The 26,536-nt window shown below is 43.6% G+C and overlaps 1 protein-coding gene across 7 annotated transcripts in view; it reads right to left on the minus strand.

Annotated features, from left to right (window-relative positions):
• The window catches only part of DYNC1I1 (dynein cytoplasmic 1 intermediate chain 1), a 255,231-nt gene extending 229,631 nt beyond the window's left edge, over nt 1-25,600 (minus strand). For 5 of the 7 annotated variants that reach the window (XM_074945885.1, XM_074945882.1, XM_074945883.1 and 2 more), the window contains exons 1-3: nt 25,312-25,598; nt 7,043-7,157; nt 4,889-5,003 (exon numbers count right to left, since the gene is read on the minus strand). In XM_074945885.1, coding sequence (XP_074801986.1) covers nt 4,889-5,003; nt 7,043-7,150 — 223 coding nt within the window. In that variant the 5' untranslated portion in view covers nt 7,151-7,157; nt 25,312-25,598. Of the gene's footprint in view, nt 1-4,888; nt 5,004-7,042; nt 7,158-25,311 lie in introns of all 7 variants that reach the window. The other 2 variants (XM_074945884.1, XM_074945881.1) reach the window with 2 other exon arrangements.
• Nucleotides 25,601-26,536: the final 936 nt, after the last annotated feature.

Raw genomic sequence — 26,536 nt, forward strand, 5'->3', positions numbered from 1 at the left:
AGTAAAAAAAAAAATCTTTTTTTAATAAGAAAGAAAGAAAGAAAGAAAGAAAGGCTGAGATGTCTCCACTCCAGATTTAATGCAAATATCCTTGAAAGCAGCCACATTGAAGAAAACATAGAAGGACTTTAATGCACAGTAAATATTTCCATTTGGTTTAAATCATGTGCATTTTCCTTTTACATTTAACAGAGTAAAACTTTTAACTATTTTGTTATACCCTATAATATATAATGACAGACCTGTCAAGAGACTTGGATTTTCCATTTGGTCAAATATTTCACACATATTCTCACTAAGGATTGGCAGAGAAATGACTAGAGTATGAAAAATGAATTCATTTTCATGACAGCCCCTTGGCAGGTACAGGCAGGCAGTGGTTTTGCATCTTTCGGTATGTTGACACTATGGAGCTAGGGGTGTGGTTCCCAGCTCACACAGACATACTTGGGCTAGCTCTCATTGAGCTAGCATGCTAAAAATAGTACTGTAGCCAGGACAGCACAGGCAGGAGGAGCGATGGCAGAGATTAGCCACCCCGAGTAGGTACCCAGGGGGTTCAGGCAGTTTTGTATGTGTCATGGCTAGCCCCATGTCGCTGCTCTCCACTGCCCGTACTACCTCACCTACATTACTGTTTCTAGCACTCTAGATTGATGAGAGCTAGTGTATGTCTGCACAAGCTGGGGATCACATCTCTAGCTCCAACTGTAGATGTAACCTTAGTTTTAGGTAACCCCAGAGGGAGCTGGATATTGTATGCATATCCAAAGGCAGAGGATTATAGCTGTTAATGTCTTTTGATTGAGACAAGGTGGGTGAGGTAATATCTTTTATTGGACCGACTTTGGTTGGTGGACAAGACAAGCTTTCAAGCTGCACAGAGATCTTCTTCAGTCTGGGGAAGGAAATGAGGCTGTTCAAGTTAAATACAAGGTGGGACAGATTGTTAAGCACAAGGGGTTCAATGTGTTGTAGGAGACCACTCTCATCAACCTTCTCATCAATAGAAGGTTACCAGGCAGCATGGTGTGTTACAACTTGTAATGGTCCATAAAACCTGTGGCTTTGTTAAGTCTGTGGTTTTTAGTGTCCAGCAGAGTTATGACTTTAAGCTCCCTGTCTGGTCTTTTGAAGGTGTTGTGCAGGTTTCCTTTGAGGGTGAGGGCTAAGAGGTCAGATATGGAGTGATCACTTTGTGAAAAGTGTTCACCCAGAGATGTTAGGGTGTTTTTTTCTTTTATCATTTTTTTTGTGTGAGTTCATTTGAGAGCACAGTGATTGTCTAGTTTCACCCACATTGTTGTTGTTGGGGCATTTGATGCACTGGATGAGGTACACCATATGTTGTGATAGGTATGTGTAGGACCCGTGGATTCTGAAAGGTGTATTGTGGGGATAGTGATCATAGTAGCAGAAGAGATATGTCTGCAGGTTTTGCATCTGTTGTTCTGGCAGGATCTGGTGCCACTTTGAGTTGGTGTCTCCTGGTTTGTGGTGTCTTCTGATGATGAGCTTAGCAAGGTTGGGGAGTGTTTGAAGGCCAGAACGGGGGGTCAGGAAAGATTTTTTTCAGGGTGTGGTCCCCATCAAGTATGAGTTGTAATTGTTTGATATCCCAGAGGGGTTCCAGTGTGGGGTCGTAGGCAGTGATGAGCTGGAGCCGGTTCGCACCAGTTCGCTAGAACCGGTTGTTAAATTTAGAAGCCCTTTTAGAACCGGTTGTTCCGCGAGGGACAACCGGTTCTAAAAGGGCTTCTAAATTTAACAGGCCAAAAGTGGCGCCTTAGGCACTGACTCCACAGGTGCTCCAGCCCTGGAGCACCCAAGGGGAAAATTTGGTGGGTGCAGAGCACCCACCAGCAGCTCCCCGACCTACCCCCGGCCCCAGCTCACCTCACCTCCGCTCCACCTCCTCCCCTGAACGCGCCACCCTGCGCTGCTTCTCTGCCCCCACAGGCTTCCTGCGAAACAGCTGTTCGCGCGGGAAGCTGAGGCAGGCTGAGAAGCAGGCGGCGGCTTCCCACTCAGGCCCAGGGAGGCGTAGGTGAGCTGGGGCGGGGGGTGGGGGGCGCGAGGAGGGCCACCGCTCCGCAGCAGGTAACCCCGGGGGGGCGCAGGGGAACCGCTCCACGCCCCAGCTCACCTCCGCCACCCTCGGCTTGAGCGGGAAGCCGTGCCTGCTTCTCAGCCCTCCCCGGCTTCCCGCTGAACAGCTGATTTGCAGGAAGCCGGGAGGGCGCGGAGAAGCAGAGCGGGGCGGTGCATTCAGGGGAGGACGCGAGCTGGGGCCGGGCGCGGGGTGGGGAGCTGCCGGTGGGTGCTCTGCACCCACCAAATTTTCTCCGTGGGTGCTCCAGCCCCGGAGCACCCAGGGAGTCAGCACCTAAGGCACCACTTTTGATGTGATCAGTGGGGGAGCGGCCGCTCCTCCTGCTCCCCCCCTAGCTACGCTCCCCCGCCCCTAGGAGCCAGAGGGACCTGCCGGATGCTTCCTGGGAGCTGCCCCAGGTAAGCACCGCCGGGACTCCCCACCTCGCCCCCCGGCAGGTGCCTCTGGCTCTTAGGGGTGGGGTGGGCACCCACTACGGTGGCCCACGAGACCCTCCTGCCCAGTTCTGGGGGCAGTCAGGGGACAGGGGAGGGGGTGGATGGGGCAGGGATCCTGGGGGGGGGTGTCAAGGAACGCGGGGGGGTTGGATGGGGCAGGAGTCCCAGGGGGCGGGGGTGGGCAATGACCCCCTCGTGGGGTCAGGAGGGAACCCGTTGTTAAGATTTTGGCAGCTCATCACTGGTTGTACGTGACATCTATGGGTGTAAGGTCGGTGGTGGTGGTGTGGGAGGGGGTTTCCCCTGTGGTGAAGCAGGTTCTCCCAGGATATTTCAGTGGCCCAATACATTATGTGATCTACTTCTCTGGTGGAATGTCCTTGTTTGCTGAAGGCAGTTTTGAGTGTCTTAAGGTCTATCTCAGACTTTCTCTCTGGAGCATATTCTGTGGTATCTGAGTGACTGGCAGTAGATAACAAATTTCTTGGTGTGTCTGGGGTTGTTACTGGATCTGTGGAAGTAAGCGTGATGATCTGTGGGTTTATTGTATAATAGGTGTCTGTTAGAGTCCATTGTTGAAGCTAATCATGGTGTCCAGGAAGCTGATGCTGGTGTGGGAGTGTCCTAGAAAGAGTTTAACGGATGGGTGGTGATAGTTGAAGTTGTGGTGGAAATCTATGAGGGAGTTTAGGTCATTTGTCCAGAGGATGAAAATATCATTGATGTATCTCAGTCACATAATTGGTTTCATGGTGTATTCTTCCAGAAATTTTTCATTGAGGGGGCTTGTGAAGAGATTTTGATTGCCAATTTATTTGGGGGGAAAGGAAATGCTATTAACAATAATTAATTAATTAATTAATGCTAATTAACAAGAATTAATAATTTTATATGTTAAATTAAGGTTCTCTGGATAGTGTCATAGTGCAAATTATTAATTCAGAATAGGAAGTTGAACTACTCTGCAATGGTTTTATGTGTGTTTGGTTGTTGGGTTTCGTGTGCGGTTGCTGGGTGGTGCTAGTGGCCTGTGATATACAGGGGGTGAGAGTAGATGATCTGGTGGTCCCTTCTGGCCTTAAACTCTATGACTCTATGTGCAATAGACAGGACATAATAATTTTGGGGCTCCTTAGTAGATAAATATTTATATTTTGTGATTTTTCTCTATTAAAATTACTGTTAATTTGATTTTATAATATCTCTATATAATGTACAAAATGCATTTTCTGATAAGTTAAAATAACCTAACAATTAATTGTCAGACAGTTCTTTCAGGATCTGATACCTCATTGCTGGAATTACAGCATCATAATTTATTAAAATAGGGACACAAATCTAAGTTTTAGTTGCTTTCATTTAGGAACTGAGGCCACAGGTCAGAAGAGCCCCCCTATTCAGGACAGCACATAAGAATGTGCTTAAGTGCTTTCCTGAATCAGGGCCTGAATGCTTTGTTGAGCTTTTGGGTGTTCCTGAATATTGCAGGCAGCAGTATAAGGGGTGGAATCCTAGCCCCATTGAAATAAATGGGAAAACTCCTTCTCCTTAATTTCAGTGGGGACATGATTTCATCCAGGATATTTAAGACATTTTTGAATGAGAGGGAGAGAGAAACAAATGAAAAACAGGCAAAATAATTTCTCACATTTGGGCTCACACATTGAGCAACACACAGAATAAAACACTGCATGCAAGACATGGTAACATAAATAGATTTGATAATGAAACCTATATTATAAAATCATCTCATGTCTATTTAAGGTGAGGAATCTAGGGTTTAAGAACTAAACAGCCAAAACCAGAAAAGCAATCAAAGCAACAAATAAACTATATAAAACAATCTAAAATAATGATTTGACCATAAGTCTGTTAATATTTGGATATTTTCCTTTTTAATTCTCTTCAGTTTTGCTTGTTTAAAATTATTTCACATAATAAGAAGATAGTTCTTCCACAGATATTTTCCTTCTTTGAGTGTAAAAATGATAAAACTGTATTTATGTCCAATAATTGGTACTAATGAAATATAATATTAATATCATTGGGTGGAAAGATAGGAGAGAATATAAACAGAGAAGCAATCAAAGAAATCAAACATGGTTTAGAATTGTGTTTATGAGGAGTCCTCTCAGAAATAAAGCTGATGGTCTGCAATGGCAAGTGCTGGAAATGCTATGAACTGGCATATATGAGAGATATGATATGAACGGTTTCCAAGCAGAAGAGTTCACTTCACTGATACAGCCAAATAACACAAAAGCAAAGCATGCTTTTAATAAAAAGAATGCATTAATTGTGTAATAGCCACATGTTTACAACGTGCTCATCTAAGTACCTAGAGGTGGTTCTGGGGATATACCAATGCTCTGTAATAAAGCCTCTGTCTCCCTTCTTTTGCGATCTAGATCCGAATCTTCCTGAACTGGCTCTTTCTTTTGCTGCTGATCAGCCTGAATTAAAGATAATAAACAATTAGCTTGAATGACATACAAAGAGGCTTCTTGATTAAGTGGGAGGAGAACATATATTCACCATGGTTCCTGGGCTATTATGGAGTACTGTGACAGCCATGAAGATACACTTGGGCAGCTCATTTATACTGGATTTATAACAGGAGGACTTTGCCAGTGTTTGAGATTGGATTGAGCCAAAAGGATGTTTGCAGGAACCAGTACAGATTTATGTGGAATATTTCTTAAACTATGATTCAAATCTTTTCCCTATTACTTGTCAGATGCCATTGTACTGTAGAATGTTGGGAGGTTAAAAGAGACCTTTGACCTTGATTCTGCATAAGAAGGCTGACATGTTACAAGTAGAGACAGTCAAACTGAATTAGCCCTGGTCTACACGACAGAATGACTTCAGTATAACTATGTTGCTCAGGAATGTGAATAATCCACACCTCTGAGCAACATAGTTACACCAACCTAAGCGCTGGTGTGGACAGTGCTATGTCAGCAGGAGAGCTTCTCCCACCAACATAGCTACTGCCTCCCATAGAGGTGGAGTTTATTAAGCCAACAAGAGAGCTCTCTCCTGTTGGCTTAAAACATCTTCACCAGAAGCACTACAGCAGCACAGCTTCATCAGTGCAGCTGCGCTGATGCAAGTTTCTACTATAGACAAGTCCTTAGCTAAAATATGTACTGACCCTGACACACTTGAAAATAATAAATAAATATGGCCGTGATTCTGTTCCTACTGAATTCAATGGGAAAACTTCCACTGACGGCAATGCTCCAGGAATAGGGCCCACGTGAGGCTAAATGTTCTCCTTCAATGGGGAAAAAACAATAGAAAGGGGAACAAGTGTTCATAACTCTTCAAGATCTGAGATAGAGTCCATGGAATGCCCCCCTACAAACACACACACACAAGCCTCACTGGGGCAGGGAGGGAAAGAGCGGGAGAGAGGCAAGAGGTGTGGCTTTGAAACCTCCTGGTTCCTGATGTCTGCAAGAAGACATACAATCCATTGACTTGGCTTCCTTCTTTCCCCATGTCTCTCTTAACTGGCTGTTAATTAATATACTGTATTTAAAACATTTTATGAAGTGGAGTAATGTGGCTCTTCTTCCTTTCCCCTCCCAAACTGACTTTATGGACTGTTTATTTGTACTAAACTGTATAAAATGAAAAAATATTAAGAGAGACAACATGAATTGGAACTTTGATTTCTTGTATCGCATCAGATTCCATAGTAATTCTACGAAACACATGAACGATATTAAGGTGTCAGTTTAAAAGGAAACCAGTTATTAGTAAGGGATAACAGGTGCTTTAAACTACAGTAAGTGTTGACATTTAAAGGAAAAGAAACATAATCACGTAATGCTTCTTTGACTTTGCATGAAAATGAATATCCTTTCCCTGTCAATTCTCACCTCTATTTCACTAAGTGACTGAATAAAAATAAGTACAAAGCCCTTAATGAAAAACTTAATGCATATTGTCAAGGACAAATAAACTAATATGTCAATCAAACTTTAATAGAGCTGAAAGACGCACTGATGCCAGGAGGCTAAAATGCAATTGCAGTTATGTTTACTTTAGTGGAGAATCATCACTGTAAATCTGTTACCTTAGCCAGCAATCAAGCCAGTCTTAAGAGTAAAAAAACAAAACAAAAAAAAACCCCAAAACACTTATTTAGGTTGTAATGGGTAAAAAAAAAAAATGAACCCCTCTCTCCCCGCTAAAGGAATTCCCAGAAGAAAGCATTGGGGCAAATCTTATTCCTTTCTACATACACATGCACATCATGTTGTCCAAACTGTTCTCTGTTGACAACCTGTGTATTCTGAAGGTGATTTTTATTTCAAACTTTTGTGGCTGAACGTAAGCATTTTTATTTTAGGCTTAAAGCTGCTGTGATTATGAGGATCACTTCCTACATGACACCTGCCCTATGCAAACCATATTTGGAAGCTAAACCTTGGATCTTTCTGTAGGCTTCTGAAATCTTAATGAGTTTGTGCATATTTACCTCTTTCTTTTTCCTTTCCTCTTCCTTCCGTTTCTTCTCCTCTCTTATTTGTGCTAAGCGCTGTTTTTTGCGCTCGAGTTCAGCTTTTAAGTCACTTTTGTCTGACATTTTGACTCTGTTGAAAAAGAAAATAAAGTTATGGAAACTGAGAAAAATGGTCAGAATTAAACATTTTTTCTGTTTACTGAAAAATGTTATTTGATTGCATCAAAAATGATATTTGATATTATTGTAAATGTACAGTTATATAAGCATTGATCCTTAGTACTACGGTGTAATATGGAAAAGAATCTTTGTTAGACAACTTCCCATTTTAAGAGACCACCTCAAAATATCCCTGTGACAGGATGTACCTACCCCACCCTGGCCTCACAAGGGTTAATTGTGCTTTGCAGGCTGAGGAAGCCACGCCCCTTCACCTCTGCTGGGCATGCTCAGCCTGGAGGCAAGATATAAAAGGAAGCAGCTCAGCTCAGCGTGGGCAGGCTGCTGAAGAGAGAGGACACAGACTGCAGGTTCTCTCCAAGGAGCTGCTACAGGCCCAGAGCCAAGGCACGCAAAGCACGAGACAGATTCCAGGTTGCCTGATGAACCCAGAGAGGAGGCCGTGCCATCAGGAGCTATGCTGCCTGAGAACCCCAGAGACCTCGTGGACCATCACTGGCAAAGGCAGGGAAGGAAGCAGCCCAAGGGACTTAGACTTTGCTCTGGTGGGTGAACCAGGGAACCAGTCAGCGTGTTTTGGGAGGATACTCGATGGTGAGTAACCCCACCACTGCCAGGGCCCTGGGCTGGGGCTTGGAGGAGCAGGGAGGGCCCAAGTCCCCCTACCCTGGGTGCCACACACCCGTGAGTGGTGCCCCACTTTCCCAATGGGCCAATAGGCTACACAATCCCACAGGGTGTGCGACTTTATTGACTCCGGCCATTAGGCCACACTGCCCAGAGCGAAAGGGCCGCTCTATTGACTCTGGCCACTAGGCTGTACTACCACGTTTTATAGTAAGGGTCATCAGCATAGGCCCTAACCGGCTGCGGTACAGCCTCTTCCCTTTCTTTTGACCACACATGACCCGACACCCCATGACGGGGTATACTTACCCCGTGACACTGCCACAAACGTTGCATAAAACTAACTTTAGATCGATGTACTAATGACCTTTATTAGAAGGTTACCTTTGTGAAGCAACTGCTTTTGTCAGTCCTTTAAATGGATGCTTTAAGGCCTGAAAAACTCCCACTGTTTTCAATAAACTTTGGATTAGACACCAGGAGCTCAATCATCTTCCCACTGACCCCTGTTGTAAACTTCATACTTTGGTGCAAGATCAGGATCTAAAGAATAATGTCGGCCTTATTACTTTTGTGTCTGTTTTTATATCCTGAGGGCTAAATTGTCGTGTCCCCAGTCCCACCCTGTGCCAAGTAGCCAGACTGGGCACCAAGGAGTTGCCGGGGGTGGAGGGGAAAATGAATCTTCTCCTGAGTAAAGTAATTGCCCTTCTCGCAGGATGAAATTCTCTCCCCCTTCTAAGGATTCATGCAGAGTCTTTGTAACAAATAAGATCTCAGTGTTTTGAACAGTCACAAGTCTCTGCAGTTGTTTGAGTGTGCCCTCAAAATCAGTATTATGTTTTATTTATTTATTTTACAGATAGGTGACCTGCAGCACAGAGGGGTGATGTGACTGTCCAAGATCATATGAAGCAGGAATCTCTCTCAAAAGACTAACTCATGCCAGACCTGTGCTCTAGCCATTAACCCATATTGTTACTTCACAAATCATTGACTTAACTTGCCGATTATTTACTCAGTCTGTAACATCAGCTTCAGAACCATTATGTACTGTCATGTAATGGCATCAATAGGGATTTATTTGCTCAATAGTACTTTACATAAAGATTCCTTCAGAGAGACTAATACAGAGTCTAGTGTAAAGAGCTAATTACAACCCTTTGTATTTCTAATTCATACCTCACTGACCACATACACATTACAGCTCAGAATCAACGTGGTCAATGCAAATGACATGTACATGCAACAGAGGTCTATTGTCTGATGCAGTGCATGGGAAATTTCAGTTGGTGACTCTCCATTGATACTAATGACAGCTACATATAAATCAGTGTCTGCATTGACAGGAGATCACCTGTAAATCTGCATGCTAAAAAAGACCTGACATTTCAAACTATCAAATTCTTGTGCTGTCACAATTTTTTCCCCTCAAAACAAGTAAAAGTAGTCCATGATATAGCAGGTACTGACAGCAAAATCTCCTCTGCACCCCAAATAAACAACTGAAATTCTTATGACAGGTTTCAGAGTAGCAGCCGTGTTAATCTGTATTCGCAAAAAGAAAAGGAGTACTAGTGCCACCTTAGAGACTAACCAATTTATTTGAGCATAAGCTTTCGTGAGCTACAGCTCACTTATGCTCAAATAAGCATATGCTCAAATAAATTGGTTAGTCTCTAAGGTGCCACTAGTACTCCTTTTCTTTTTGAAATTCTTATGTTGTCCTTGAAGATATTTTTGGTTATGGAGCAGAGGAGACAGAGAAATCCATGCAATATGGAGTAAATGTGTAAACACTCAACAAATCTATAGCAGTAGCAGAAAGAGCAGGATCAAGAGCATCTGCCTCAGCACAAACTGAGCTGTATTTGGCAAGTCATGCAAGTTAATGCTCCTCAAGCTGAAGTCCTACACCAGCAGTTAAACTCCTCTTTGTCCAAGCCATACTTCAACACAGAATGTAGGGCTGAAGTTTGTGGGCTGCATCATGGCACAGTAGGTTTCAGGATTCTCAGGGTTCCCAGAGCCTACAGTGGTTTCCAGCTGCTCCTCAGACATTCTTGTCAACTGCTGGAAATGGCCACCTTGATTATCACTACAAAAGGCTTTTTCCCCCCCGCTCTCCTGCTGGTAATAGCTCACCTTACCTGATCACTCTCCTTACAGTGTGTATGGTAACACCCACTGTTTCATGTTCTCTGTGTATATAAATCTCCTCACTGTATTTTCCACTGAATGCATCCGATGAAGTGAGCTGTAGCTCACGAAAGCTTATGCTCAAATAAATTGGTTAGTCGCTAAGGTGCCACAAGTCCTCCTTTTCTTTTTGCGGATACAGACTAACACGGCTGCTACTCTGAAACCTATCAGCTCAGTGTAAATGTAGAAAACTTTAGTGGGACTATGACTATCGAAGATTCAATTAGCTAACAAGTTCAGCCCTATCTGGCTGCATAATTCTACACATGGCCATATTTTTGGATAGCCAGCTGGATTACTCCTTCTGTCCTGGCTCCATTCATAAACATAAATGCATTGTTCATTGTTTTCAGTTTGAGAAAAAGAAAACAAAACAGCCAGAACAACAGTAGTCCACATAAATAGCACAAAGTAATATTACCTTAAGCAACAATAATAATTTCTGGGTGCCAATGAACTGTATGATCAGTCAATATAAAAGATGGGGTATTTTGAACAGGCAAATGATTAGAAAAAAACATGGACTTTTTAATGATAATATCAATATTACTCTGCCTTTAAAATCGGTGTTGGATTTGTGGGCCTTGCAATGATATGGTCTAAATCCTATTTGAAGTCATTTTCCTAATCTGTTGCACACATTTGAATGCTGATTATAGAGTTTCCCCCAGGAGCCCTTAGGACTAGATAAAGCTTTTTGCATCCTTTTAGTTCTGCAGTTTGGCAACAGGGAGTGGGATCCTATTTCTATGCAGAAAATATGCAAATTTGTTTTAAGGCTGATGACAGAAACCCTGAGGGCTTAACTTCCCTTTCAAGCTGTTTTTCAGATATCAATTGAATAGGTTTCCAAAAGCTGGTTCTTTTAATGTCAGGAAATCACAATTGCTTTTTCCATGATCTGAGCATCAGCTATTTAATCTTTCACCTGTTCCTTTATAACACCGCAAACCCCTCATTAAGAGTCATAAAGTTCTATTACATTTGTGTCTTTTTTAACACAGTGAAACTCATATATAGCAAAGATAATGCATTACATTTCATTGGAGGAATGCTGCAAGAAGTCCTGCATTTCCCTCTTTAAATGATACAAGAGACTGAAACATTTATCTCCAATTGCTGTCTTCCTATGCATATTACTGTAATTCTTTGATCTTCCAACTAGCTTACCAGGCTTCAAATGGCCAAGAAGTCTGCTGCTAGGATTTTAGAGCAAATCAAAAAGTCAGATTCCATTACCCCCTTGTTAGAACATCTGAGCCAGCCAGCAGACTGAGATGCAGCATAATGCTAGTATTGAATATATTGCACTTTTTTAATCACTGTATGTGACACCAATTATTTAGTTGACATTGTTTATTAGCTCCGTGAATAGAAAATTTCCCATATTGGCTATTCCATGTGTCAATGCATTACTACAGGAAAGGTGTTTTAAAATGTGTTTGCTTTTGAAATTCCCGACTATGCAGAGTGCCAGCACATGGCCTATGCACTGCTTATATCCCAACAGTGCACAGGAGCTTGCAACTGGCTTTAGAGCTGTTGGTTCCATATCCATCTCAGGTACTTCCATGGCTCCCATCAAGCCTCCCTGCCCACGTGTGGATGTACTCTTAGTGACTTGCCCAAGGACACAAGGAGCCTGTGTTAGAGCAGGGAATTGAACATGTGTGATCATGTGTGGAAGATAAGATTGTTATGTATTCTTTGTCAACTTTTTCTTCTCCAGCTGTAATGTTTCCTGTTTCTTTTATTGTTTGGTTGCAAAAATGCAGTGCAAAAGGATTGCTTTTAGTTATGATTGGGGATGGACGTGATTCGGGTTCTGGACCTTTTCATAGTCTGACTCCACATTCAGTCACTTGTTAATGGGTCTCATTAGATGTGCCACAGTCTTCTGTGCTATTTCCCACGGTGCTTCAACTGAGGCATCACAGAAATTGGCACAACAGCATAAGGGGCTCTCCTGGCATCTGAGAAGAACCAACTGCAAGTAAATAAGCCAATCTAATTCAATGAGATATTAGAGATGGGAAATGGGCTCACAAAATAACACGTGGTCCACAGTTTGGGAACCCCTGGACTAGAGGACCAGCCCTATAGTCTGGGAACTCATTTCTTTTGTGTTCATTATCTGTGTGTTTTTCATCTCAATTATATTTGTTTTTGATTCACCATTTCCTTTTATGGCATGTGTGATTCTAGTCTATTCTACATAGATTCTTATACCACCCTCATCACAGTAGTAACTGAGTACCTTCCAGTAGTGTACTAAGAGACATGACTAACATCTGCCATGCGAGATAATTTATTTCTTTGTTACTCCATCTGCACTGTCACAGTTTCAGGGAAATGGAATCTGTATTCCCTTTCCAAGGTCCCTCGAGGGCACCCGCTCAAGATTTCTAGCTCCCAGCCATCACCTTTCTTGCGTGGAGACCCGCATCTCTCTCTCTCTCTCCTGACCAGGGAGTTTAAGGCTGCACAGCCCCCTGTCTTACACTGCGATATCCCCAGCAAACCAGTCTGCCTAAAGGCCAGTGCCTCTGCTGTGCTTTCTCTCTGCAAACTATGAACAGCATATTGCCAGGAGTTAGGTTACCACACAGCTCTTTCTAAGCAAGCACATTTACTTTTAAGGTAAAAGCATTACAGAGAAAATGTATAAATACAATAAAAATTCCTATCCACATGCTAAAAGCTTACCAGAGGTTACACATCAGTCTTATGGAGCCCTCGCAAACCAAAGTTCTTCCAGTCCTTCCACAAGGGTTGGAGCCCTTGGACAGAAGGTCCTGTCTATTTGCTGGACCAGAAAGAAGTCCAAGTCAGTTTAAATGCAGCCTTTTTAAGCTAAAAGCCTTTTCAATGTCTGTTGGTCTCTGGAAAACCCAGCGCAGAGGGTGGTACCTCTCTGGAGTAGTTACAACCTGAGTAATTTACCTTATTCACTCCCGAATATTCTTAGTTCCTGGTAGAGCTGTGGCAATCTTCCTCCCCTGGAGTTGCATACAATCCCTGTCCACAGCGATAGATAAACCGTTCATACATTTATACAATATGGCCCCCAAAGACATTACATGTGATTACAATATCCATCACACACCATCTTAGTTTGCTACTTTCCTATCAAACTGTGGTTGAAGGCCCGACATTAACAAAAGCCCAGAAAATGGATATGCTCCATTTGACTCCAGTTCCTGTACCTACTAAGTAAAGAATCTTCACATTCCTAACCTAATCCCAAGGAAGACAAATGCTAAGCAAACAGCTGATAAAGAACAACGTGCAGGCTGACATATTTTTCCTTTAAGGGCTTACCCCAGAAATGCTTTTTGAGAACTTATGTCACAACCAGGGCCTGGGCAGTCTGACCTAGTGGTCAGAGCAGGAATCAGGCTGGGTCACATACCAGAATGTCAGAGTCCAAGGCAAGCCTGAGGGCAAAACCAAGTCAGGCAGAGTCAGGTTACCAGCACAGTAGCAAGAACAGGTATTGTAAGGGAAGCTGTCCAAAGCAGGGAGACTCCAACTGCGTGGACAACTTCCTGTTCCTGTGCTGGGTTTATGTAAAAGCTGTGAACATATCAGGACCCACAGAGTTTTACCAATCAGATTCCAGGACTGGAGTCCTCTGTCAGGGTTCTGCTTTTATTCTGGCAACTGCCAGCAGGTCACTGGGTGCAAGTTGGAACATATTAGTGCCTAAGAGCCCTGCAGAGATGGGTTTAAGCCCTGTGGTCTCTGACATCATCCCCTCCACAAGGGATGCCTTCAGGGTGACACAGACCAGGCTTTTGGGGGTGATTCCTATGGAAAGCCCACACAAGTGCAGGAGTATGTACATTTTCTGCAGGCTCCAAGGTGCATTCCTCAGGATCAGACGCATCCCAATCAACAAGGTACCAGAGCCTGCCATATTTTGTTTAGAGTCCAGGATCTCATGAACTACATATTCTTTGTGGCCCTGTACCTGTACCAGTGGAGGAGGTGGCTGGGTCCTGTGAGGGAGAGACTTTTTTGTGTAGGGTTTCAAAAGTGATACGTGAAACACTGGTTTAATCTTGGAGTTCAAAAACTGACTGGATTAGCCTGTCACAGGATCTTAAAAGGGCCAAGAAACTGAAAGTCCAGCTTGCAAGCAGGTCTGTCTGTGTGGAGATGATCTGTAAAGAGCCATAGCTTTTGTTCCACTGCATAGGTGGGGCCTTGCTGTCAATGCTGTTCCGCACACTGCTTATAGTTTGCTCTTGCCTCTGCCAAGTGCTTCTTCACTTCTTCCTAAGCCTGATAAATCTGCTGCACCAGGTCTGAGGCGGCCAGGTTGGGAGATGGTGCAGGTAATTGCAGGTGGAATCAACCCATAATTGGAAAAAAGGGGGGCTTTGACCTAAAGACACATGGCCTGCATTGTTGTAGGCAAACTCTGCATAAGGTAGAAGTGAGGACCAATTTTCCTCCTAATGATTAATGTAGCATCGCAGATGCTGCTTGAGAATCTAGCTGGCCTTGTCTGCCTGGCCGTTGGATTGGGGGTGATAAGTGGAGGAAAGACATGTGCAGACTCCCACCAAGTGCAGGGCTGTGTGCCAGAACCAGGCCATGAACTGAGACCCCCGATCAGAGGTGATGCATTCTGGAAGGTCGGAAGTGGACTACTTGGCTAATCCATATCTGGGCTGTCTCTGCAGCAGAGGGGAGGTTTGTGCAAGGGATAAGTAGGTCATTTGGGTAAAGTGGTCCACAACCATCAAAACTGTCATAAATTTGTTGGACTCTGGTCATTACAATCTTTCTGATTTTGCCCTTACATGCTTACAATAAAATCCACAGCAATGGCTGCCCAGTGTCAAGATGGGGTGTCCAAAGGCAGAATGAGATTACTGGGCTTCTGGCTTGGGGTCTTGGCACAGGCATAAACATTGCAGGAGGTAATTAATATGGTCAGCCGCATCCAGGGCCACCATAAGGAGTGGGATATTAGTCTTTGGATCTTGAAGTACCCCAACTGTCCCACTAGGGGAAAATCGTGGCATAGTTGTAGAACTGCGAGCCTTCCAGGTCCTGGGGGCACGTAGATGTGGTCCCTTACATACATGATCCCTTCCTGGGAGTCATATGGTTGCCTACCAATAATAGCTTGTTTATCAGGCAGAATTTCTGAAGCAGAGGCAGAATGTATCAATCTGTGTATATCCTGGTGATGAGCTGCACTGAGAAACTTATGGTATGAGAGAATGAGGATTGGTTCCTGGCTGGGGGTCTCATGGATTGGTACTGTATATTCAGGACAGGGAGTCCACCTTGCCATTTTTTCATCCGGGGTGGTATATGATAATGAAATTGAATTGTGAGAAAAACAGGGCCCACTGAAGCAGCCATTGGTTTAAAGATTTTGTCCTACATAGGTATTCCAGGTTTTCATGGTCAGGGAATACCTGGACTGGGTGATGAGCTCATTCCAGGTAGTGCCACCATTCTAAAGAGAGAGTTTTTATCATCAGGAATTCCTTGTCAAGTATTTTGTAGTTCAGCTTTGAGGTCGTCAGATTCCTTGAGTAATAAGTGCACGGGAGTAATACTTGTTTGGGACCAAGCTGCTGGGAGAGGATGGCCCCAATCACCACAGTGGAGGCATCAGATACTACTAGTGAAGGCTTGTATGACATCATGGTGAGCCAATATGGGAGCCATAGTAAAGGATGCTTGCCCCACCCCTGCCAGCAGCAACACTGGCTGCCCTGCCTACGCAATGCTGAGTGACCTCTTTGCAGTGCCAGGGCATTGAGGGTCCCTTGGGATCATATCCAAAAGTAGTCAGCAGTCAAAAGGAACTGCACCTACCATATGAACCCCCTGCATTATAAGTGCTTGACATTAATCGAATAAGACCAATACTATTGTAAACTGACTGGTGTGTGTGTGTATGTGTGTGTGTGTGTGTTCACCTGAGTCCTAGTTCAGTGCCCCGTCCACAAAACCATCTTTCTTCCAACTAGGTATCTGAAAAGCAGATAGATTCCAGTTACATGGACAACTTTCAGTTCCTGTGCTGGGTTTACACAAAAGATGTGAATCAGTCAGGACCTCCAGCATTCTGCCAATCAGATTCCAGGACTGGAGTCCTGTGTCAGGGTTCAGCTTCTATTTTGGAAACTGCTAGGAGGTCACTGGGTGGCAGGATGGAACTTACTAGCACGTAAGAGCCCTGCAGAGCCGTGTTCAAGATGTGTGTTCTCTGACAACTTATTAGAGTTTGATTTAAGGATATTTACTTTATATTGTGACACATTGGCAATTTGTGTTTTACTGGTTATAAAGTTTTAACTTTTGAATCCTTGTGTCTACTGTCATTAAATAATTATCATCTGACCCTCCTTATTTTCTGACCTCTCCCCTACTATTTACTGCAACTGTGAAAATTTAAATTGATAACAATAAAAAATGCTTACATATAAACATTGATGTTATCCATTGAAACTATTTTAAAAAAAGAATTCTGCCAAGCCTAATGATATCAAATAACAAACACAACAACAGTGGCAAACATTCCAACAACCTCGGTTTCTGATCTGTGATTTATAGTAGGTACAATGAAATCATAGTAAAAGTTTGTTTTTTTACAAAGAGCATGTCTTATTTTAGGAACATAAGAACGGCCATACTGGGTCAGACCAATGGTCCATTTAGCCCAGTATCCTGTCTTCTGACAGTGGCCAATGCCAGGTGCCCCAGAGGGAATGAACAGAACAGGTAATCATCAAGTGATCAGTCCTCTGTTGCCCATTCCCAGCTTCTAGCAAACAGAGGCTAGAGACACCATCCCTGCCCATCCTGGCGAACAGCCATTGATGGACTTATTTGCCATGAAGTTATCTAGTTCTTTGAACCCTGTTATAGTCTTGGCCCTCTCGACATCCTCTAGCAAAGAGTTCCACAGGTTGACTGTGCAATGGGTGAAGAAATACTTCCTTTTTTTTGTTTTTAACCTGCTGTCTATTAATTTCATTTGGTGACCCCTCGTTCTTGTGCTATGAGAAGGAGTAAATAACACTCCTTATTTACTTTCTCCACACCAGTCATGATTATATCCCCCCTTAATCATTTCTTTTCCAAGATGAAAAGTCCCAGTCCTATTAATCTCTCCTCATCCGGAAGCAGTTCCATATCCCTAATCATTTTTGTTGCCCAAATGAGAAAAATTAGGTCTCAAAAAATGATGCCGATTGACTGGTACATAGAAATGGGAGACCAGGTTTTGACTTCATCTATACCAATGTAATCCCATTGACTTCACTCATTTGCATTCATGTGAGATTCAGGAAAGAACTTCGTTTAGTTGAAAGATTACAAAAACAATACTGAGGGGATTTTGTCCTTATTCTTTTATCTGTGAGATTAATACTAATATGTGGATTATAATTATACATAATAGTTCTGTTTTCAGTGGTTTACCTTGTTGGTGTCATGCAAAATTTCTTTCTATATTTGTTTTCTTCTCTGTCTTCATATGCATTTTATATAATACAAATATTTTAAATAAGAAAAAAATAATAATCACACAGCTATAGTAAACTGTAAAGAAAGGATCACTTATAAGATCATGTCTACACTACCACCACTTTTGTTGGTATAATTTATGTCACTCAGGGATGTGAAAAAAACACCCCTCTGAGCGACATAAGTTACACCAACAGAAGCGCTGGTGTGGACAGCGCTATGTCGGTGGGAGAGCTTCTCCTGCTGACATAGCAACCACCTCTCATGGAGGTGGTTTTATTATGTCAATGGCAGAGTTCTCTCCTGTCGGCATAGCAGGGCTACATAAGCAATCTTACAGTGGTGCAGTTGCATCGGTACAGCTGTGCTGCTGTAAGCTCACGAGTGTAGACATGGCCCAAGACTCAAAGGGCATTAGCTAAAAGACTGCAATATTTCTATCATTTTAGTCTTTGTCAGTTACAGGAAATACAATTATCCTTCTCTTTTCAGTTCTTCTGTGCTTGGACTGGTGAGATAAAACTAAATGGGCTTTAGTTTATAATTACCAGGCATAAATGGTAAATATAAAATAACACAGAATTTACATAATGTATTTCAAGGCATTTGAACAGGCCAAATAAGGGTGAAAAAAAATAGACTCTCTTCTGTTTTCTCACTATTAAATTAATCAACTTTCCCCAAAGAAGAAAATACTGCGGGAAATAATGGGACAGTTTTCCCATGGTCTTTCTCAGCAGAAATGCAGAACGGCATCACTGTTTTTTGTCTTCATTACAATACCTTCTGATCCCATCAGCACATTTTTTTTATTATTATTCTGGAGATAGGGAAAGGCAGGGATACAACATTCACAGCCTTTGCCAAGTGCAGCAGATTATGCACTTGAATAGATAACTGCACGCTTGGGGATATGATTAGGTCAAATTTCTCATTTAGTTCCAAAAGGTTAAAGATTTTTAAGCTACTCTGTTAATAGTCCAAGCATTGCATATAACACTAACAACTTTTTCTTTAGGTTGGTTGTTGTTAGGGGTATTTTTGTCCATGTGCAGTATGGGATGAATGGGTTGACAGTCTGTGAACAAATCGAAAAGGAGTACTTGTGGCACCTTAGAGACTAACCAATTTATTTGAGCATAAGCTTTCGTGAGCTACAGCTCACTTCATCGGATGCATCCGATGAAGTGAGCAAAAAGAAATTAAAATGATGGCTCTTTTACATTGCTTATGGACAAACTAACACAGATTATCTGACAAGTTCCAGGAATGAACTGGAGACAATTTTTTATTTCAGAAGGTGGAGAAAGCACGTAGAGGAGAGGCTGTTCTAGATTTGATTTTAACAAATAGGGAGGAACTGGCTGAGAATTTGAAAGTGGAAAGCAGCTTGGGTGAAAGTGATCATGAAATGATAGAGTTCGTGATTCTAAGGAATGGTAGGAGAGAAAAACAGAAGAATAAAGAAAATGGATTTCAAGAAGGAAGATTTTAGCAAACTCAGGAAGTTGGTAGTAAGATCCCATGGGAAGCAAGTCTCAGCGGAAAAACAATTGTAGACAGTTGTCAGTTTTTCAAAAAGACATTATTAAGAGCAAACTATCCCACTGCATAGGAGAGATAGGAAGTATGGCAAGAGACCACCTTGGCTCAAACAGGAGATCTTCAATGATCTGAACTCAAAAAAAGAGTCTTACAAAAAGTAGAAACTAGGTCAAATTATGAAGAATGAATATAAACAAACAATACAAGCATGTAGGGACAAAAGTAGAAATGTCAGGGCACAAAATGAGATTAAACCAGCTAAAGACATAAAGAGTAACAAGAAAACATTCTACAAATGCATTAGAAGCAAGGGGAAGACCAAGGACAGAGTAGGCCCATTACTCAATGGGGCAGGGGATAATAACAGAAAATGTGGAAATGGCAGAAGTGCTAAACAACTTTTTTGTTTCAGTTTTCACCAAAAAGATTAGTAGCAATTGGACGTTTAACCTAGTGAACACCAGTGAAAATGAGGTAGGATCTGAGGCTAAAATAGGGAAAGAACAAGTTAAGAATTACTTAGACAAGTTAGATGTGTTCAAGTCACCAGGGCCTGATGAAATGCATCCTAGAATACTCAAGGAGCTGACTGAGGAGATACCTGAGTCATTAGCAATTATCTTCAAAAAATCATGGAAGCCAGGAGAGATTCTGTGGGACTGGATGAGGGCAAATATAGTGCCAAATCTATAAAAGGGGAAATAAGGACAACTCGGGGAATTACAGACCAGTCAACCTAACTTCAGTACCCAGAAAGATAACAGAGCAAATACGCAATTAATTTGCAAACATCTAGAAGATAATAAATTGATAAGTAACAATCATAATAGATTTGTCAAGAACAAATCATGTCAAACAAACCTAATAGCTTTCTTTGATAGGGTAACAAGCCTTGTGGATGGGGGAGAAGGGATAGATGTGGTATATCTTAACTTTAGTAAGATACTGTCTCGCATGACCTTCTCAAAAAATAAACTAGCGAAATACAGCCTAGATCAGTGGTGAGCAACCTGTGGCTCCTCAGGGTAATCCGCTGGCGCGCCGCTACACAGTTTGTTTACATTGACCCTCCGCAGGCACAGCCGCCCGCAGCTCCCAGTGGCCGCGGTTCATCATTCCCAGCCAATGGGAGCTGCAGGAGGTGGCATGGATCCCAGAGACATGCTGGCTGCTGCTTCCCACAGCTCCCATTGGCCGCGTACAGTGAACCGCAGCCACTGGAAGCTGCGGGAAGCCATGCCTGTGGACGGTCAATGTAAACAACCTGTCTCGCGGCCCACCACCGGATTACCCTGATGGGACGCATGTGGCCTGCAGGCCACAGGTTGCCCACCACTGGCCTAGATGGAGTTACCATAAGGTGGGTGCATAACTGCATGGAAAACAGAGAGTAGTTATCAGTGGTTTACAGTCAAGCTGGAAGGGCATATTGAGTGGGGTCCTGGGTCCAGTTCTGTTCAATATCTTCATAAATGATTTAGATAAATGGCATAGATTGTACACTTATAAAGTTTGCGGACGATACCAAACTAGGAGGGTTTGCAAGTGCTTTTGAGAAGAGGATTAAAATTCAAAATGCTCTGGACAAACTGGAGAAATGGTCTGAAGTAAATAGGATGAAATTCAATATGGACAAATGCAAAGTACTCCATTTAGGAAGGAACAATCAGTTGCACAGATACAACATGGGAAATGACTGCCTATCAAAGAGTACTGCAGAAAGGGACCTGGGGGTTATAGTATAGTGGATCACAAGCTAAATAAGAGCCAACAGTGTAACACTGTTGCAAAAAAAAGTGATCATTGCTCTGGGATGTATTAGCAGAAGTGTTGCAAGCAAGACACAAGAAATAATTCTTCCACTGTACTCTGCACTGATATGGCCTCAGCAGGAGTATTGTGTCCAGTTCTGGGTGCCATATTTCAGAAAAGATATGGACAAATTGGAGGAAGTCCAGAGAAGAACAACAAAAATGATTAAAGGTCTAGAAAACATGACTTATGAGAAAATATTGAAAAAATGGGTTTGTTTAGTCTGGAGAAGACTGAGGAGGGACACAAGAGTTTTCAAGTACATAAAAGGTTTTACAAGGAGGAGGGTGAAAAAATGTTCTCATTAACCTCTGAGGATAAGACAAGAAGCAATGGGCTTAAATTGCAGCAAGGGAGGTTTAGGTTGGCCATTAGGAAAAAACATCCTAACTGTCAGGGTGATTAATCACTGGAACAAATTGCCTAGGGAGGCTGTGGAATCTCCATCATTTGAGGTTTTTAAGAACAGGTTAGACAAACACCTGTCAGGAATGGTCTAGTTATTATGTAGTCCTGCCTTGAGTGCAGGGGACTGGACTAGATGACTTACTGAGGTCCCTTCCAGTCCTACACTTCTATGACTCCTGTGCATGTAATACATATTGTAAAACCAGGCCCATGCGTTTAGATAAACCACTAACTTTGTTTTGTTAATGTTGTGAGAAGTGCAGTGGAAAATCTTTCCAGTACATTACTGTTACGAATAAAGAGACAGAAGACAGAGAGACATAGTCCTATGTATCACTATAGCACAGAGCAATACACTTAAGAATATGTCATTCCACATTTTTTAACATAACCCTGCTGTATTTATTAGATGTTACAAGAGGAATAGTTTTGGTTGTGTCTGCCCCCAATTAACAACTGAACTGGTAAATGTGAGAGATACCCAAAGAAACATGGAGAGAGGGAAGAGATGTGGAAGGACAATTGGGAAACGCAAAGCAGTGTTCCTAAAAATGTCCCCGTATAATTGTTTACTAGTGAGTGATGCTGAATTAAACCACTCACTTTACTAAGTTAAACATTAACTATTCTACTAGCCAAATGGGGGCATTTAGACAGTGCAGAGAGAAGAAGAAGTGACATGGAGCAGCACCAGGACTTAAGGGAGGGATTATATCTCAGGAGGATGCAGCCTATTCTCTCCAGGCCCATGGAACCAATATGCAGGCACTGGACCAGTGTAAAATAGAGTAAAAATGGAAAATTTGTTCTGTGATTAATTGCTGGGACTCAAGAGTCATCTGAACATTGATTATTCATCCGATAATGCAATTATATGCATGTTGGGCAGAACACAGCTGTTAACAGGCTTTGGATCAGGCCTGGTGTAAGTCAGTGGAAAGATTCCCACTGACTTCAATAGGATTTGGATCGGGCCTATGCTTTCAAATAGTGTGCATAGTTGGTTACCTGCACCACTCCATGACCCTGACTGCCCTCTCACTGAAGTCAGTAAGAAACTTTCATTGCCTTCAGTAAGGGCAGGACTTGGCCCTATGCCCTTAGTCATTGCAGTAATTTAAACATTGTTCCATGGTGCATTATCATCCCAGAAAATGATTTCCAGAAACTTTGTCACTCCTGCACTGTGCCCTCTCTGACTGTAATGTTTACTGTAACCAAGCCTTTTTTAGCATGTTCTGTGTATATTATTGGGGCAAAAAGCTTCCCATGCACTTACTGTTGTGAAAACTGGCTTATAGATCCCAGTATGTAATTGTTAATGGGGAAATCAACAACAAATGGATGTGTTTGTCGAGGAGTTCCACAGGGATCAGTTTTCAACCCACTGCTATTCATTGTTTTTTCAATTGTTGGGAAGAAAATATAAAATCATTGCTGATAAACTTAGCAGATGGCACAGAGGTTGGTGGAATGGTAAATGAAAACAGGTCACTTACAGAGAGTGATCTGGATTGCTTGGTAAGCTGGGCCCAATCACACAACATATGTTTTTAATAAAGCCAAATGCAAAGTCATACATCTAGAAATAAAGACTGTATGTCACTCTTACAGGATGCGGAGATTGTACCCTGGAAAGCAGTGACCAAAAAGAACTTAGGAATGGTAGATAGCCAAATGAACATGAGTCCCCAGTGAAATGTTGTGTGGTAAAAAGAGCTAACACAATCCTTAGATGTATAAATAGGGAACTATCGAGCAGCAGTAGGACTTAGATTGGGCCAGAATGGCGTATTAGCTGCCGTCTTGTTTTTCAGAATCTCAGATTTTTTTATTTTTTATTTATTTGTTTGTTTGTTTTTAAAGCAAGGCCATGTCTACACTACAAACTTCTGCTGTATAGCTCTGTCACTCAGGGGTTGAAGAGCTGTGGTCCCTCACCAACACAACTGTGCCAGCAAAAGCCCCTAGGGTATATGCAGTTTATACAAACAAAGCTGTGCTTATGCGAGTATAGCTTATTTTGCTTGGGGGTGGGAGTGGGGGAAGAAGAGGGGTCTGAAAAAAAGCTATACTGGCAAAAGCCCATTTTTTGCTAATATAAGCTGTATCCACACTAGGACGGCTTTGTCAATAGAGCACACTAGTATACCTATACCAGAAAAAGTATGTCAAGATAAATTACCAGGTGCAAAGCCTAGAACATGTCAGGCCTTTCCACTTCATCCCTACTATTCATTAGGTTACAAAGTTTTAGTCTGTTTAGATTCTATAGGATATAAGTATTTAAGGTAGAGTATTGTACTCTGTATTAACACTCACATGAGCAATCATATGTTACTTCAGTCCAGTTTTCCACACTGGATCTTAAAAGTGATACTGGTAAGTGGAAGTGGATCCAAGGCACAGGGAAAAGATTGCTTTCACACCAGGACAAGGCTTGTGACAATTTAAAAGTATGGCTTTTGACTTGTGTAATGCATCAGACACATTTGAGAGGCTTCTGGACAGAGTAATGCATGGCATATTTGTTATACCTATAAGGAGTCCGGTGGCACCTTAAAGACTAACAGATTTATTTGAGCATAAGCTTTCATGGGTAAAAACCCCACTTCTTCAGATGTATGGACACCTATGCTATTGTTATACCTATGCTATTCCAAACAATAATATATATGGTGGGGAGGGGCTTATGCTGCCTGCTGATCTTTGGGAATTCCCAGGAACAGACAGACATAACTATAAAAAACATGATATTGAGAAATTGATTTAAACTCACTAATCGTAGGAAAATATTATGGCCTTTCATTCCATCCTTTACTAACCCGGTATCACAGGGCCTCCTTGGTCCTGCTTCTGTCTCCATCTACAAAACCATGCAGAGACCCTTATGCTGGTTCAACACCCTGTGTAGTTTATTTATAATTGAGTCCCACCATCTTCACAGCATACCGAGCGCCTTCACAAGCAGAGGGAGAGGAATCTATCTGATTGCCTGCTTTCCCCTTTTCACTGCCTTCCTCTGCCTATTTGTGGGCTCTGGCTAATGGCTTAATTACCCTTTCTGCTCTACCCTAGACATACATTAGGCACAGGTCTGCCTCCTCAGCTCCAAGCTCCTATGCCTGACTGGAGCTCCTGTGAACAGAGTGTTGAGTCAGGGTTTCCTACCTAGCACTCTGTCACACCCTGTTGTGAAACTAGCTATAGCAGAAGGCTGAATGTTAATTCTGTTTGCTTTGGTGGATTTAAGTAAGCCTGTTGTTCCTTTTATTAAACAGGAAATTAAACATAGGAACCGGTTTTGATTTAACCTCTTCAGTGCTGAGGCACAAACCAAGTTATTCCAAGCACCATATCCTCTCCACCCCACCCAGCGCAGTAGGAGGCACCTGCTCTGACGATGCACTGCTATGAATGGGCATTGCTGTAAACTGGGACAAGAACAGGGAGGCAGGCATGTGTCGGGGTTAATAATTCCCACCCCAGGCAGAGAGAGAGAGAAAGAGAGAGAGAGAGATCTGGGAAAGCAAAGCTGGAAAAGCTCTGTGAGGCCAGCTAGTCCATCCCCTTGCTAGCAGGACTGGTCCCTCTACAGCCCAGGACCAGTCGCGTTGTAAATGTGGGGGAGCCCAGTAACTCCCCCGCTGCACACGCTCTCCGGGTCTTTGTCCAGATGGGGAGAGCACCCTCAGATTTAGGGCAGCGCTACAATCACCAGACCACTTTGCAGAGTGGTCCCTAGCTGTTTCCCAGGTGTGTGGGGGGCTGGGGGGACGGCATTTTCAGTGCCTTTCCTCCCCTCCCCCCGCCCCTTTGCGTGCAGGCTAGATGCTTTTTATTTTACTCGTAGAAAAGATGACCAAAGGGAGAGACTCAGCATTTCTCATCCCCTTGGCGGCCGCAGCCCGGATGCCCCCTGACCACAGCGGAGCTCCAGCGCAAGCCTTGGGGCCGGTGATGCCGCCAGTCGTACCCCCAAGGGACACGCGCGCACACCCAGGATTTACCTTGCTGCGCTCCCCGCCAGCGGTCGAATGGGCTTCTGGCCGTGCGCAGCCCTGCCCCGGCCCCGGGGAGGAAGGAGGTGGACGGAGCCCGGCTTTCACAGGCGGGCGGAATCCCCAATGGCTGCGGCTGCGATGTGTTGTGGTGCCCCTTACTGCAGCAGGATCGCGGCTGCTGCTGCTGCGGCTGGGAGAATGTGCTGCCTCACGCCGGCCAGGCTCCTCCCGGGCACAGCCGCTTCCCTCCTCCTCTCCTCCTCCTCCTCGCCCCTGGCGCTGACATCTCCCCGCCTCTCTGCAGCCGGGCCCCGCGCATCTTCAGCGAGAGCGACAGGGAGCGACAGCCCCACCCCCCGCGAGGCACTCACTGAGGGGGTGGCGCGCCCTGCCAGGCCCTGGCGCGGGGACCCCGGGAGCGTCGCGGGTGTCGCGTTCAGTTATTTGGCTGTGACCCAGGAGCATCAGGGTCACTCGCCCTGCCCGAGGCTGTGGTACAGGTCACATCCAGTCTGTGGCAGAGAACTTGGGCCACATCCAGGCCGGGACAGAAACACCTCGTCTGCAACTTGGATGGAAAGGCCGCACATCCATCCGTGGCAACCCATGTCTGTGAGGGACACCAGGGATATGCTCCATTTCAAAGTAGGCGAGTTAGGCCACACCCTGTCTGTGTCACAGGGAAGGGCCACATCCAGTCAGTAACACCAAATATTACAGGCAACTCAAAAGAACATCCAATGTTCGCCCCACAGTACAAAGGCATGAGGGCAAGTGGTGCACAAGAATTTGCCACATCTGGCACACAGCTCAGATCCCAGGAAAAAGGCATCGGAGGCTCATGCCACATCCGGTTCAATCACACACAGCTGGGCTGCACTGAATCACAGACTTCACTACAAAAACAAAAAGTTTTGCAGGGTAGGTCAGTTGCTGTTAAGGACGCAGTGGTCCCCAGTTCAATTGGAGGCAAAGTAGCAAATGCCCCACGGATTCTCTCTTTCCTTTAAGTTTTCCTAATAGCTATTGTGTCATTGACAGGAGTACATGGAAAGAGGCTTTAGCCAAGATTTAAAACATGACTAGTAAGTCGGGGTGCCTCGATTTTTGGGTGCCCAGTTTGAGATTTTTGGGTGCCCAATGTGAAGAGCAGGACCTGTTCTGCTGCCTCATTGCTCTGAGCCTATTCCTGGATAGCTCTCATGCAGCGTTCCTGAAGTGACAAAGCCAG

This window comes from Natator depressus, chromosome 2, assembly GCF_965152275.1.
Source record: "Natator depressus isolate rNatDep1 chromosome 2, rNatDep2.hap1, whole genome shotgun sequence".
In the NCBI taxonomy this organism is placed as follows: Eukaryota; Metazoa; Chordata; order Testudines; family Cheloniidae; genus Natator; species Natator depressus.